This window comes from Peromyscus californicus, unplaced genomic scaffold, assembly GCF_007827085.1.
Source record: "Peromyscus californicus insignis strain IS unplaced genomic scaffold, ASM782708v3 Scaffold_4__1_contigs__length_199733344, whole genome shotgun sequence".
In the NCBI taxonomy this organism is placed as follows: domain Eukaryota; kingdom Metazoa; phylum Chordata; class Mammalia; order Rodentia; family Cricetidae; genus Peromyscus; species Peromyscus californicus.
Window position 1 is genome coordinate 90763343 of NW_026294562.1, and position 15927 is coordinate 90779269.

The 15927-nt window shown below is 47.9% G+C and overlaps 1 protein-coding gene across 3 annotated transcripts in view; it reads right to left on the reverse strand.

Moving 5' to 3' along the window:
• The window catches only part of Tead1 (TEA domain transcription factor 1), a 238811-nt gene that overhangs the window by 39453 nt on the left and 183431 nt on the right, over nt 1-15927 (reverse strand). For all 3 annotated transcript variants that reach the window (XM_052761369.1, XM_052761370.1, XM_052761368.1), the window contains 4 exons: nt 13029-13163; nt 11693-11739; nt 10807-10868; nt 9144-9268 (listed from right to left, as the gene is read on the reverse strand). In XM_052761369.1, the coding sequence (XP_052617329.1) occupies nt 9144-9268; nt 10807-10868; nt 11693-11739; nt 13029-13163 (369 nt within the window). The remainder of the gene's footprint in view (nt 1-9143; nt 9269-10806; nt 10869-11692; nt 11740-13028; nt 13164-15927) is intronic.

The following is a 15927-nucleotide window of genomic DNA, read 5'->3' on the forward strand; positions in this document are numbered from 1 at the left end:
CAGAGCCAGAGGTTGGCAAGTTCCAGAGTCATCGAGGTGAGCCCCACTGTCACAGCTACCATCACTCCTGGAGTGAGGTGAGAGCTGTGACCTGAATTTCCCTCAGGCTAGAAGACTCCGGCACCAGAGGCTCCCTTTGAGGAAGTACTAAAGGTCTGTCCTCTAAAATGAGATGGAGTGGCTGGGGATGTGCCCGATCCATGACAAAGAGGAACAGAGTCTCTGATGATTATTGGGGCTTCACTGATTTCTCTTCCATCCCAACCTTTTTCCTTTTCCCAATGGGACTGATAATATTCTACCTTATTTAGAGATTTCTGATGTGGCCACTTCATTTTTGGGAAGGGAAGGGAAGGGGAGGGAAGGGAAGGGGAGGGGAGGGAAGGGAAGGGGAGGGGAGGGAAGGGGAGGGGAGGGAAGGGGAGGGAAGGGGAGGGAAGGGAAGGGGAGGGAAGGGAAGGGGAGGGAAGGGGAGGGGAGGGAAGGGAAGGGGAGGGAAGGGGAGGGAAGGGAAGGGGAGGGAAGGGAAGGGGAGGGGAGGGGAGGGAAGGGAAGGGGAGGGAAGGGAAGGGGAGGGAAGGGAAGGGGAGGGAGGGAGGGAGGGAGGGAGGGAGGGAGGGAGGGAGGGAGGGAGAAGGAAAAGTTCTACAAATAAACCTCTGTGCCCAGGGATAGGCCTGAGAGCTGCACTGCACCATGCAACCTGAAGATGGCGATCTTCTCCTAAACTTCTCCCAAAAATTCCAAGTATTTGAAGAACTTAGTAAATCTTGAAAAATGACTGCTGTCAAATGATACCAAGGGAAAAATTATAATCCACTTAGGAATTTAAAGAAACTGAGACAAATAACTCATGTCGGAGGATACTAATGTCTAGGCTGAATCAGAATGAGGACAAATCACCTGCATTTGCTTCCTGTCACGCTCTAGCTTGGACTGTCCATTTGGGCACCCTCAGGGTGACCTGGGCAGCCTTTAATGGCAGGAACAGGGGATGGGTGTGGAGTCAAGACAAGAAAGTGACTTGCAGACTCAGGCCACAGAGGCTGGGGATTACATGGGCCTCTATGCAGCTGCCAGAGAGCTGGTGAACCTGAACCAGGCATTTCCTCCTGAGATTAAGTACTGCAGAGTGCTACATCCCTTTACTTCTAGGATGTTATACCAGGATGCCTCCTCCTCACTTCCTAGTTCTACCCAGTGCAACTGAAAAGATACAATGGCTGAGTGCAGGGCGGCCACAGGGAAGGCAAGTGGGAGGGACGCCGACCCGCCAAAGAAAGCAGATGGAGCCTGGCTGGGCCTCTGTGAAATGTCTATAAAACCTGCATTTCCAGATGCTTTCAATTGCCTCTTCCCCAAAGGCTAATGAAGAAAGAGGGTGAGTTCCCAGACCAGCTCAGAGAATATAAACCACCCAGCGACAGGCTGCAGTCATGGGAAGCCATGTGCCGGGTGTGGGACAACTTGGCATTGGTCAGAGTAGCAAGAGTTGAGGGACTGCACCACGCCTGGGCATCATGCAGAGCCTTGGATGCCACCTCATCTATCGGGTCCTCCTGTAGGACCACAGAGGAAAACCCAGGAGACACCCACCTGAGCCCAGCCCACCATCAAACCAAGTTGCAGCACCCCTCCAAGCCCCAGGTCAAATGTACTTTGGGACCATGTATTTTGAGGATGTCAAGGACACCCAGGTAGGAATCTACTACTGGAGAGCTGTGTGACCTGAGGCATGTTGGCTTCTCAGCCTTTCTGGGCGGTGTCATCTGAACACAAGGATGACAGCTGGTTGGGTCACCTCTAGGGGTCGATGTGAAGGTCAAGTGAAAGAGAGCTGCTTCACAATCTCCCTGATCAGCCAGCTACATGCCTCATGAGACAGTAACTGGCTTAGCAGCCCCTACCCAGCCTGTAAGCTTCACAACTGACACACCACCCTGCTCCAGCCACCCAGGGCAGAGGCAAGGATGCTTGGAAATCCATTCTAAACTCTCCATCTCCAACCCACGCCCATCCTCAACCCTCTGCCCCCCCTCTCACACAAAGGCTCCCAGATGCTAATTTCTTTTGACTTGTTCTGATGACATTTCCCTGAACCAACCAACGTCAGAACTGTGGTCTGACAAAGGAATTTTACTGGAGCTGGGAATTTAAGCCTTTGAAAGACGCTATAAAGATAAGAAAATTAAATCATCTTTGGGCCTATGTTGGCCCAACCACTTTACTGGAAGGAATCAGGTTATCTGAAGGGACATCAGTGGGCCATCAATGAGAGCTGGGTCAGAGGCCCATGGTCTCCTGCAGGATGGACTCCCTTAGGCAAGGAGGGCTGCTGACTCACTCACACCACAGCCCAGGCTCCCACGCTCCAGATGAGACGCTTCCAGCCACTTAGAGATAAGGAGCAGAAGCCAGGCATTGCTGGATCCCTAGCCTAGGCCACCCTTCAGCAATTTCCACCTAGCAGAACACAAATGTCTGGACTTTGCCCTCATCCTCCACACACCCGTCTGTGAACTAACTGTCCATCTCGATCCTCTCTCTCCCCCATTTTGAGGTCATTGTCATCCTCTCACTGAAAGACAGTATGGAGGGGGAGGAACTTGTCCAGCCAGAGACCTCCCTAGGTATTAGTGATTTATTGCTTGGACTTTACCTAAATTGCCTCAAGCCACTGGCTTTTGATTCAAATAGCCAACCCTTCCATCTATCTGTGAACTGTTTCCAATAACATCTGAGGTGGAGTCCCAGCACCAATGCCAGGATCTTTTTAACTTAAGGATGACAAGAAACTGCATTAAAAGCTTCCTCCCGTTCCATGGCTCTTCTGCATTCCATCGGCATGCTCAGCCATCCCAGGTACCCCTCTGCCTCCTGCAGCTGGCTATTCCCCAAGGCTTTGCCCTCACTACCCACCATCTGGCCCAATTTCCCATTGTAGTACTTTAATATCAGTTCAAAAACCATTTGGCAATGTGTAATTAACATAGCTACCCAGAAACCCAACTATGCTCACACCCAAACCTGGAAACTGAGGCTCACAGGCTAAGAAGTCACGGAATCTTATCTTTGTATGAGATACAGATGTCACGAAAGTGCGGGCCGAAGAGTTCAGGTGAGGACATAAAAGAGAAATAAACTCCCTTCACAGAATGCTGAGCTGTAAAAGGAGACCCCAGAAATGCGGACCCAGCTCTCCATTCCCCCTTGCTCCTGGAGCTCACACTTCGGAGGCAAAATGCCTAGCACAGTGCTGATGGTGCTGCTGTTAAGTGCTAGTGATGACCAGGCACACCCAAGGGCAACCTCAGGAGGGCCTCGCATGGTCAGGCGTGCTCCAGTACCGCACCAGAGCCGGACCGTGTCATCCTCTCCCAGCGGCCGGCCACTTCTCTAATACAGCTCTCACCTAAGCAGCCCTGCACTCTCCTTTCCTGCTCTTAGCTCCTGCTTGTGCTGGCACTCAGACCACAGTGGACATGGAACCTGGCACCTGGAAAGAGTGACAAGGAGAAGCCGTGCTGCAGGTGAGTAGAGGGGCGATGCACTACTGAAGGAACCTTCCTTGTCCCAGGAGTGGGTGGGGGTGGGGGCTGAGGAACCATGCAGGCTTCATCAGGCACACACAGGACACTACTCACAGTTTCCTGCTCTGAGAGTTTGTGTGTACAAGGAAACAGCTGCCTACATCCCCCTCCAGACACTGGGCCCCAATTCCAGGACTGGCCCTTTAAACTGCCCACATCCATGGGGGAGCTTGCACTTCACACTTTGGGTCCGTTACTGCACAACACCGAAACCACATAGAAAGGGTATTTTCAAGCATTCCCAACCACTTCTAAAACAGTCTTTGTTATTTAGGTTCTTCCTTCTTTTCTTCACCCTCTGCTGTTTTTCTCTTCGCTTCTAGTGGAGCCAAAGGTAACAGAGGGACTGCCTTGCTGGTTTTCTACCAACATAAACAACCACCAACTTGGGGAAGTGCTGCCATCTGCTGCACACAGGACACGGCGCCAGCAGGGGGCGTGCTGCCATCTACTATTCTTCCATTAGCCCCTCACCGCCTTGGGCCATGAACACAGGCTATTCCTCAGACATAAATGAACCAGACAGCCTTTTGGTCACAATCTCAGGACTCAGAGTCAGCTGACCTGGATATGAGTCCCATTTTGAGTATCAGTTGGCAGTCTAACATTAGGCACACTACTTCCTAAGGATTAAATCAGCTAACATATAGTGCTGGCACATAGGAAAGGTTTAAGAGGTACCGGCCATAACTGCTACTGGAACCAACACTGTCCACACGACAGTGGTAAACCTGAGAAGTCCTTAGTGATGACAGCAGCATCACACGGTGAGCCAGTGGAGTTTCAGGAAAGGCTGGTATGGAGTGGACAGCCCTGTACCAGGGAGACAGGCTAGGTTCAAGGCTCTTGGGCTTTGCTGTTAGGCAGCTAAGCAATCATGATACAGAAGACCAGGGTTCAAAGCTGCCTATGCGACAGCAATCCCCTTCAAGCCTCTTACTCAGGAAGAGGTAGAGTGACCTACTTTAGCATCAAGCTACAGAGTAAATACACAAGCCCCCTAGCACCCCGTCTGGCTGCTTCATCTCTTTTTTACCTGTAAGTTCTCCTACTAAAAATATTCTTTAAGATTTATTTCCTTTCAATTATGTGTATGCATGTGTGTCTGTGTGTAGGAATATATACATGAGCACAGATGCCTGCAGGCCCCTGGGGAGCTGCCTGATGTGGGTGCTGTGAACCGAACTCATCTTCTGCAAGAGCAGAAGGTGGTCTCAAGCTCGAGTCATCTCCCCAGCCCCTATTGAGGATATCTCACCACCTCATGATTTAAACAAGCCTACACGGCAGCAAAGATACAGAACACATACACCTGAAAGCAGATATGGAACAAAGATCTAGACACTCCAACTGCGACATTCAATTTGGTTAAGATCCGAGAACTACTGGCCACTTTGCTCATTTCCTTATCAAATTAATGTGATTAATGTTTTCATGTTAAATTTTAACTATTTCCAAATGTCTTTAAACATACCAGCTGAGTATTTTAAATGACCAGAACTTTTCTATCATAGAACAAAAATACAAATGAAATTAATGTCTCGGAAGTCTCAAGAGCCAAAGAAATCATCCACATGTTTTGAATTTTTCAGCCTAATCTTGATTTTGAAGCAGCACTTGGGCCTGTCAGGGGACAGCACAGGGTGTTTGCCTAGTGAATGATGGTAGGTGAGGTCATTGCAAAGGCTGGCACTTCAGACACTGTTAGATACTTTAAATAACTTGGTTAATTCCCTTTCACTTCAAGGAGTCAATTACCACTTTTCTCTTCCAGAAACCACACTTTGGGCCCTTGTGTTTCCACCAAAATTGAAGATGCATAATTTTTAGCCTGCTAAACATGTAGTCCAGACTGGCTTGCAATTCATTATCGATCCAAGGATGACTGTGAACTCCTGATCTTCCTGTGTCTACCTCCCAAATGCTGGGATTATAGACATAGACAGCCACGTTCAGGTTATGTGGTGCTGAAATCAAACCCAGGGCTCCATGCATGCTATGCAAGCACTCTACCAACTGAGCCAGCCCCCATATATTCATATTATACATTTAAATACAAAATGGGTGTTCTAAGAAATAATATATGAGACAGACTAGGTAACACAAAATTAATACATAAAAGTGATATGATTTTAGTTGGCGAATTTGATATAAATGTCATACCCCAAGTCAGAAACATCAAGATATATTAGAAAGCACTTTCTTTCTTTTTTTCCTTTTTTTTGTGCACATGTAGTGCATAGATATGTGTATGTATGTGCACAGGCGTGCATGCACGTGTACACATGTGTGTATAGAAAAAGTATTTTTGGGGGCTGGAGAGATGCACTGGCTGTTGTTCATCCCGAGGTCCTGAGTTCAATTCCCAGCAACCGCATGGTGGCTCACAACCATCTGTAATTTGATCTGGTGCCCTCTTCTGGTCTGTAGGCAGAATGCTGTATACATAATAAATAAATAAATCCTTAAAGAAAAAAAAGTATTTTCATTGTCTGAAATTATACTTACTTTCTTCCTGTTGAAATGCTGTGGGCGGGACCCAGGGTCTTGTACATTCATACTAAATAAGCCCTCTCCCACTGAGCTACATCTCTAACCTTGAAACTAGACAATTTTGCTTTGTTTTGTTTTTTAAGACAGGGTTTCTGTGTAACAGGTCTGGCTGTCCTGGAACTCACTCTGTAGACCTGGCTGGCCTCAAACTCAGAGACCCACCTGACTCTGCCTCCCGAGTGCTGAGATTAAAGGTGTGCACCACCTCTGCCCAGCTGAAACTAGACATTTTTAAACTAAAGATCAAGTAACCTTACTTTTAAAAAGATTTTAGTTTTCATTACATTTCTGTATGCATGTGTCTTTGAATGCACATGCCCTTGGAGACCAGGAAAGGGAATCAGATCTCCGGAAGCTGGAGTTGCAGGTGGGTGAGTTCTTTGCAGGAGCAGTACACAAAGAACAAGCAACTTTCAGCCTCTGACATACTATATGTAGTTGGCCCTTAGCATACTGTACTTCCTTTCTATTTAGTTTGAACCTTAGTCTATGGGATAGTGTCATCTACACTCCCCAAACAGTGCAGTATGAAACTATTTAAAATAAGAAATTCACAACAACAAGAAACCTTGTCTTGAAAACCCACACACGGCAAAAAAGAAAGAAAGAGAGAGAGAGAACGAGGGGGGTGGGATCCATGATTTAAAGTACAGGAGACGGTGTGTGTAGGCTATAGGGGAACTGAGCATCTGCAGCTTCCAGGATGTTCTGCCCACACTGAAGGACCATGGTCAAGAAATCTGATGTGTGTTTAATTAGGAGTATTTCAAACATCAGCAATAGGGTACAGAGGGAGAGACCTACTCAGGACGGACCATGCAGGCAGTCAGGGTCCTTCATCAACGGTGTGATTTACAGCAGTGAGGAGAGAACACTTTAGGAGGATGTCGTCTGGTCCTCTGTTTGCTAACTGTATAGCTCAAGTCACCTGGCCTCAGTCTCCTCCTCTGCAAAGTGAGAAAACAGAACCTACCTAAAGGGGCCTATGGGGACAGTCAATGGCAAGGCACAGGGGAACAAATGGGATGCAGGAAGGAGAAGGTGAGGCCGGCCTCCAGGCAGAAGCAAAGACTTCTTCTGCTGTCTCACAGTGCCCCCACCTGTGTGGATTAGCCCAGCAGGTAACTCTTCCCAGACAGCCTCCAGGCACCGGAGAAGAGCAGACCCTGTGGCAGCACTCCCGTTTGTTACTGCTTCACTTCACTGTCCCCTAAATCTGGAGCAGCCCTGTGGTGATATTGTGTTCCCCAAAATATTGTGCACCCTAATAAACCAAGGGTCAGAGACAGAACAGCCACTAGATACAAAGGCGAGAAAATGGTGGCACTCACACCTTTAATCCTAGCACTCCAGAGGTAGAAATCCCTCTGGATCTCTGTGAGTTCAAGGCCACATTGGAAACGGCCAGGCATGGTGACACACGCCTTTAATCCCAGAAAGCGAGCCTTTAATCCCAGGGAGTGGTGAGGACCAGAAACTAGAAGCATTTGGCTGGTTAAGCATTTAGCTGGTTAAGCTTTCAGGCTTCTAGCAGCACAGTTCAGCTGAGAGCCATTCAGATATGAGGACACAGAGGCTTCCAGTCTGAGGAAACAAGACCAGCTGAGAAGTTGGCCAGGTGAGGTTAGCTGTGGCTTGTTCTGTCTCTCTGATCTTCCAGCATTTCACCCCAATAACTGGCCCCGGGTTTGATTTTATTAATAAGAACTTTTAAGATTCCTGCTACACAGCCCCATTCTCTGCCAGCCCTCAGGGTGGCAGGTGTATAGGCAGGCCCCACGTGAACTCTTGGTGTGCTTTGATAACCTCTGGGGCAGGGTCTCTGCCTTGGGTACCTATCTCTGCACTCAGCCAAGCAAGAGCACGGACGGTCACATCTGAAGGTCAGCATATTGTTCACTATGACTGTGTGCTCACCTCCGTTTGTCTGTCTATTGTCTGTCTGCCTGCCTGCCTGCCTCCCTCCCTCTGTGTCCCAGACAGGGTCTTACTATGGAGCCCTGACTGTCCTAGAACTATGTTGATCAGGCTGGCCTCAAACTCACTGGGATCTGTCTGCCTCTGTGTGTGCCACCAAGCCCTGCCTATGACTCCTTCTCTTGATAACAGATGACAGCAAGACCCACAGTGACTCCTGGAACCACATGTCCAGCGTGGTTCCCAAAGAGGTCAGAGCTGGGAGACAGTAGGGCAAGGAGTTGGTGAGGATCCCAACACTAACTCATGATTGCTTCAGTTGCTGCCTGGGGCTCACCCACACACAGATGCAACCCTCACACTCACAGCCAAGGAGTGGGCGTGAACAAAGGGTACGGGCTTCTGGGGGTGGGCAAGAAGGGAGGCTCGCATATGCATGGGATGATGTGTACAAGATGGAGTGGGTGGGGAAGGAGAAGGAAAAAAATGACAAACAAAGTCCAGATGCCTGCGTTTCTGGTGTTTACAGCATGATAAGGCATTGCAGTCTACAGAGCACCAACATTACTTCTGAAGATGATGCTTTCGGGTTTTTTTTGGGAGGGAATGAGGGACCCACAGACTTAGAGATGCTGGATAATATGATGGCTGACTGTTTAGACTTTAGTGTTTTAGAATGAACCTTTAACCCAGAAATATTAACTATATGATTGAAGAAGTTACTAGTCCACTGTCATCATTTATCTAATAGTGTCCAAATACTTTACATCATATCAGCCACATAAGAATGCTCAATAAACGTTACATAAGCCTGGTGAGGGCCTGCCCTCCAGCCAAGGTACTCCCTGGAACATGTGGTCCAAGCAGCAATAAACACCCACCTTTGAAGCTGGAGCTAGCTGCCAAGAGCATCCTTCTCCCTGGGTGAAGAAGGGCTCCCTGGCTGTTCCATGTCATGTTTTGACTCAGGACATTTCACGGAGGTGTAAGGGAAAGGGGGTCAGTAAGAGATAGACCACAGAGTGGAGAAATGAGCAGCCATGGAACACTTGCCACTAGCCACACCCCTCTGGGCATACTCACCGAGTCTGGGTCTCTCTGCTGTTCAAGGAAAGCTGAAAATTCTACCAGGCGAAGCTTGGTTGTGCCAATGGAACGGCCCTGCCAGGCAGGGACTGAGGGAGCTGGGGCTGATGCAGGCTCAAACCCTGAAATAACAATTGTCACCTTTACACAAGTCCACATGTACCTCCTCCTAGACCTCAATGGGATGGAATTCCAAACACAGAGGACCTGGAAGGAAAGGACAACTCCCTCCACTAAGGGCACTCAGGCAGTGTGACAGCTGAACAGATTACATGAGGCTCACCATGAAGATAGCTCCACCTAAGGTTAAGGGACTGTGGCAGGAGGACACTGCTGGTTGATAGTTAATGTCCATTGTCAGTTTTCAATTGACAATCACTATGGTAAAACATCTATGAGGTTTAACTTAGGAAAAGGAAAGAGTCATCCTGATAATGCCATCTCACAGCTAGGGCCCTGGACAACATATAGAAGAAACAGAGAGCTGAGCATCAGCTTTCATCTCTCTCTGCTTCCTGCCTGTGGAGAGAATGTGACCAGCTAGCAACCTCACACTCCGGCCACCATGACCTCACTGCCAAGACGGACTCTACCCTCAAATTGAGAAAACAAACAAAACTTTCCTCTCTTCAATTGCTTGTATTGGTATTTTGTCAAAGCAACTAATATAGGCAGGTAATCCTGGGTAAAGAGGGCGGGCTGGAGAGCAAGCCGAGAACGGCAGAAGCATCTAAGGAAATGCTTGTGAAGGCATCCTGTGAAGCTAGGACCCATACAGCATTGCTGCTACTGGCTCATCTTCCATCTCAAGACTAGGAACATTCCCTCAGGATGCTCCATGGAAACAGAGGGTAACAAGGGACTGCAATTTTACTTGGGACACTAAAGGGGTAGGTCAAAGATTATACAGTACCTCAAGAATTTCAGCTGAGTGACACTATGTGTATTTGGATGAGAGAGTTTTCATGAGAAGGGGAGCCAGATGGGCCAGCCAGGTTCAGAGCTTCTGCTATGAGCGTCTATGTCAGCCCTTAATTACAGAAGGAAGCCACCGAGGAACCAAAATTCACTAGCTAAGAAAGCTGAAGTTAGCTGTGCCTGACTCAGAGTACAGGACTTGGCAGCTGCTGAAGACGGCAACCACAACAACTTCCCTCCTAAGTGGGACCCGGCGTCTTAAGTGAAAGTGGCCAGGCTTCCTGTTTCCCAACAAGCCCGCAGGAAGAGCTCTTGGGAGACATGGCTGCTTTTAGATTTATTTTTAATCTACTAATTTTTATCACCTTCAATGTTTTGCCTGCATACACGTATGTGCACCATGGGCACACCTGGTACCCACAGGTCAGAAAAGGGGATTGTATCCCCTGGAACTGGATTAACAAATGGTTATAAGGTATGATGTGGGTGCTGAGAAACGAACCCAGGGCCTTTGCAATGGCAATCGGGGCTCTTAACTAGTGAGCCCCTGGGAGAGGAACTCTCGAGTGAAGGGACCCAGCATCTGATGGGAGATGCCTGGGACTTTTCTTGGCTTCAAAATAGGGCCCACCCTTAGGAGGGAAAAGAAGAGGGGCAGCTGGTGGTGGCTAAGAACGGTATCACTGCACTCTTGGGACCCAGGGTGCCCTTCGCTCTCCATTGAAGAAGCAGGGAGACTTACCTGGAATGGGGGCTGTGACTGTTGGCTGGATGGGGTAGGCCTGCTGCACAAAGGGCTTGACACTGGGGACAAACAGTTAGCAAGAGTTAAAATTATGGGTACAGTGGTGGCTACAACCCAGGCCTGGCTTTGGTCTCCAGCAGGACTCCCCCATGACCCCATCACACTGCCTGGCTCCCTGCCTGCACTGGGTTGCCCATTCCATGCTGAACTGTATCTACAAAAAGGAAGTTTCTCCCTCCAAGGGAGAGGCTGGTCAGCAGGCTGCAGAGGACCAAACACCCACAATGATTTGGTGTGACAAGCTGGAGAGGGTTCATCCTGACTTCCCCATGGTGTAGCAGACACCCATGGAGAGCACTTTTCATGCCCACACAGACCTAGGTCATCTGTCATGGCCTAGGAAAGGTTTAGGATGCCAGGAGTCAGGATCTCCCTTCTCCAGACCACATGGCTCAATATATACAAAGAAAAATTCCTTTCCGCCTCTTGTGGGCTGAGCTTGCTCCCTGAATTCAAGGGGTCTCTGGGATTGTCTATCAAGCACTCCCATTGCAGGGACAAGCACAGTGGAAAGAGACAGCATCTTTGTTGACCTTTCACAGGTGAGGGAGACTCTGGTGCTGCAGCCAAAGCCACAAAGGATGGGAGACCTAATTCAAGTTTCCGGCTGTATCACTGCTAATACTGAAGGTGGGAGAAAGGAATCTATACTCTCAAAGGTGGCTCCTTTTCATGTCCGAGAACATGGGGACACAAGGAAAGGCAGATTCAGGGACTTCCGTTTGACAGTCTTCTCTCCCTTATCCCCTAAGAAAGCCTAGTTCAGGAGAAATCCCCCCCAGGGTGGGCTAACCCCTGCTGTCCAGGCCTTTCACAGACTTACTCTTGTGAGGATCCCGGCTGTCCTGTCTGTATCATTCCAGGCCAGAACTGGAAAGCAAGAGGCAAAAGCTTCAGGTTATACGTTCTCATTAAAGTGCAGTTCGGGACATGGCCACATGATAAGCCCTTACTGAAGAACACCAGACTGCTCCCACCCGCCTGCTGTGGCATCCTCGGTACAGGTGTGGCTGGTGCTGTGTTCTAGACCAGAGCCTACCCCTGACCTGGTAATAGCAGCTCCCTTTAGCCGCCACGTTCTGAAAACTCTCCTAAGGTCAAGAGGTCAGTTTATTCTGCAAAGGCTGGCCCTCCTCTACTCCAAGTGCTTCCTGTATACCCCAAAGTATGCAGCTCCCAAGGTCCAATGCAGCAACACATGGACTTTGAAATAACAAAGCCAGAGCTTAGAGAAGCAACTAGGGCACTCCTTTTTGCTATGAGCATACCTAAGGCCTTTGGTACCTGCTATTCCCCATCAAGAGGGAGAAGGGCAGAATCATGACAGTATTACTTATCGGAATGACCAAGTCACCTCTACTGGCGCCTCATTACTGAGTAACCTCAGCTTCAGGATCTACAAAAATGGCATGACACTGACACCACTGAAGATGGCCCTGGGGTGAAACAAGATGTAACAAACAGCTTCTAGGCCTTCGGGAGCTGCCCCAGTGGTTGCTATAAAGTGACCCTGAGGATACAGGGATGGAGACCAAGAACCAGGAAAAAGAGTAAAAGAGGCAGGCCACAACTAAATGGGTCACCAGAAACAAAATATTTAATTTCATTTCTTTCCCAATTTTCTCCTTCCTCTTATTTCCCCTTTTTTCTTCTTTTCCCTTCTTCCTTCCCACCAATCCTTCTTTTCCTTCTCTTTTCTTTCTAGCCTCATCTTTCACCTTCCTTGTCTTATATATCTATCCATCCATCCATCTACCCATCCTCTATCTATCATCTATCTATCCATCCATCCACCATCTATCTATATATCCACCATCTACCTATATACCATCTATCATCTATCTTTTATTCTATTCATTATCTATCCATCCATTCATCCATCCATCCATCCATCCACTATCTATTTTGTGATATTGTGGACTGTACTAAGGGCTTCATACATGATGAGTGAGTGCTCTACCACTGAGCCACATTCTCACTAAGTCCCTCTTAATTCTAGTTTTAGATAGGGCCTCATCAAATTGACCAGGCTGGCCTTGAACTTACTGTGTAGCCCTAACAGGCTTTCAAATTTGTGATTCTCCTAAAAATCAGCATCCTGAGTAGCTACACCATCATACCCAATAAACCATCATTCCTGGATTTGGTTCCTAACTTACCCCCGGTGCCCCCGGGAAGGTGGGGCGTGGAATTCCAGGCAGCCCCAGCTTGTTGTGGATGGCAGTAGCCGAGACGATCTGGGCTGATGACATGGCAGCCATGTGCTGCAAGGCCTTGTCCTTGGCAGTCTGATCCTTGAAGATGACAGTGACACACTGACTTAATATGGAACACATGGCTACCATGTGGGTTAAAAAGTACAGCCACGAGCACAAGGACTAAAATACAGAGCCACACAGGGGCCAGGGAAGCACACATGCACAGAGAGAACACCACAGCCAGGAGGCTGTGACTCTGGCTCATGGAACTAGGGCTACTAGCAAGCAATACCTAGTGGCAAGGTTGGGTTTTAAACCCTTAATCCATTTTCCAATAGATAGGGAGCCAAACAATGTATTCATTGTTTCTATTTCCAGAAGAATTCCAATGATTTATCACACTAGGAGTAGGGGTGACCCTGCTTTCAAGTGAAAGGTAAGAAGAATAGCTATCAGCAGGGGCAGGGCCAGCTACAGAATTTAGGGAGCACTATTTGGGTGCCTGCTGTCACTGGGCCACAGTGCCAGGCCCTTCTGGGGTCATTCAAGGCCCAGGAACCCTGGCAGATATCTATGGAGGGGCAGCTCAGAAGCAGCAGACGGGCAGGGGGTGGGCAGCCAAGCAGCATGCTGTCAGGGCACATGCTATGGGGCTAAGGCTACAGTGGTTCCTTTAACCAAAGCTCAGAGTGTAGGGGATGCTACAGTCTTTCCTTTCCTAAATGGATCTTTTCTAAAAAGCCAAGACTGGTAACATAAAGCTAGCCAAAATAAAAGTCTGCCAAGCACAGCTAAAATACAGAATACTCAGTTTAGAGAATATACTTACCATGCTTGTTACCTGAATACAATAATAAACAGTTTGTTAAAAGGATCACGTACAAAGGCAGGGTTACTTTTCTTCTTTAGTTAAAAAATACATATGTATATAAACACAACATTCGGGTGCTATAAAAATGCATACGTGAATGTGGACATTTTCTATACTTTAGGAGAGTATCATACAGATAGCTATCCAAAAACCACCACTGACAGAACTGACCCCCCAACTCCCTGACTGTGGGGCTATGTGGTATCCCCATTACAGATGAAACAATGGTCAGGCCTTGTGTGTGGCAGGCCCCATGGGTGCTCGCAAGGCTTGAGGGATGAGGGTCTATAATCAGAGCCCAGAGGCCACTGAAGCAGGAACAAAATAGTGACACCAACACAAACTGTGGTGCCTTCTACAAAGCTGCTGCTCAGAGTTTATAATGAAGGACAGTGGCTGAGAAGACACTAAGTATCAGCCAGGAGGCAGCTCCCATGCATACAGAGTTAACCAAAGGTGAGAAATAAACAGGCTGAGCTGCCAAAGAGAAGGTTGAGAGGAGCTTGAGAAAGAATCAGACTAGGAAACTATTCTAGAAGCTTCTAACAAAGATGCATTTGATTCTCCAAAGTGTGGACAGCACTTTGTCCCAGCACACCAGGAACACCATGAGAATTTTTCTAAAAGCTCTTATCAAGAGACAGATTCTCAAAGAGTAAAAATATTCTAAGTTTTTTGAAAGTGAGTGGAAGGAGGGAGAGCAGGAAGAGCTAACACGCAATTTGACATTTCTGTACTCTGTACTCCAGAGCAGGGAGCCCTGTGCCAGCTCTCCAGGCTGCACTCAAGACACTGTGAACATCTGCCATGCCATGGCACTTCTGCATCAAGGACACAGTGAAGGCCTGGGGACATTGGCTTGATTGCTGGTCCCTGCTAGAATGGCCTAGAGTGACTAGGAATGATGCTTAAGATCTCTTCACCAGACTGCACTCTTTCAAGGCAAGTTTTATTAACTAGCCAGTCAAACCTCTAACCTGACATCTGTCTAACCTGAAGTTGATGTAAGTAAAATTTAAGGCTCCATATACGTACTTACTGCCCAGCCATCCCCCTCAGAAGGGAACCTATGAGCAGTAAGTATGGCTCTACTCACAGTGAAGAGTGCACGATACCAATACACACTTGCTAGTTTGTCTCTGGGCCTATCATATTAGACTCCAGCTCCGAAGCCAGTCAACCCCTGGTGAGGTTAGAAAAGCTCACTAGGCAATCTGCTGAGACTGAGAGAATGGTCACAGGTGCCTTCCCCAGGCTTCACTTCTTTGGGGTGCAGAATCAAAAAGAGAGGCCCTGACTCATTGCCTGTTCAGCTGGTGTGAATTCAGAAGAACAGGTACAAAATCACTCCAAGACCTGGCTCTGCTCCGTGAGAAAGTCCTGCAGCCTCTCAGAGACCTGTGAGTTCTGTGTTTATGAAATGCTGATGAGAGGAGTGATTCTGTCTGCCCCAGTGTAGAATATGATTGGTACATTTTAGTAAGGCAACTTGTAAAACCAAAGCTCAGGTCCAGAGAGAAACCAGTTCCTTGAATCTCCAAGACCTACTGGCTATGAGGACCTGCTTGAAACATTTCTCTTTGCTAGGTATGTTCGAACGTTCTTCAAAATGTCCATGAAGGCTTGATAGTCTCCTTAAACTTTTAACATTTATTAAGTATGGATGTGTCTACATGTGAAGGTCGGAGGACAGTTTGCAGGAGTCAGTTCTCGCCTTCCACCGTGTGAGTCCCTGGAATTGAACTCAGATCATCAGGCTTGGCAGCAAGCGCCTTTACCTGCTGAGTCATCTCACCAGCCACACTCTTCTTTTGGAACAAGGAAATTAGTCAGCCTGAAGGGAGAAAAAAAACTATCTTTGCCGTTTAGCTCTTATAGCTTCAGAACAAGATCTGATTTGTCTGTTTTTTTTTTAATAATTTATTTTTATTTTATGTGCATTGGTGTTTTGCCTGCATGTATGTCTGTGTGAGGGGGTCAGATCTTGGA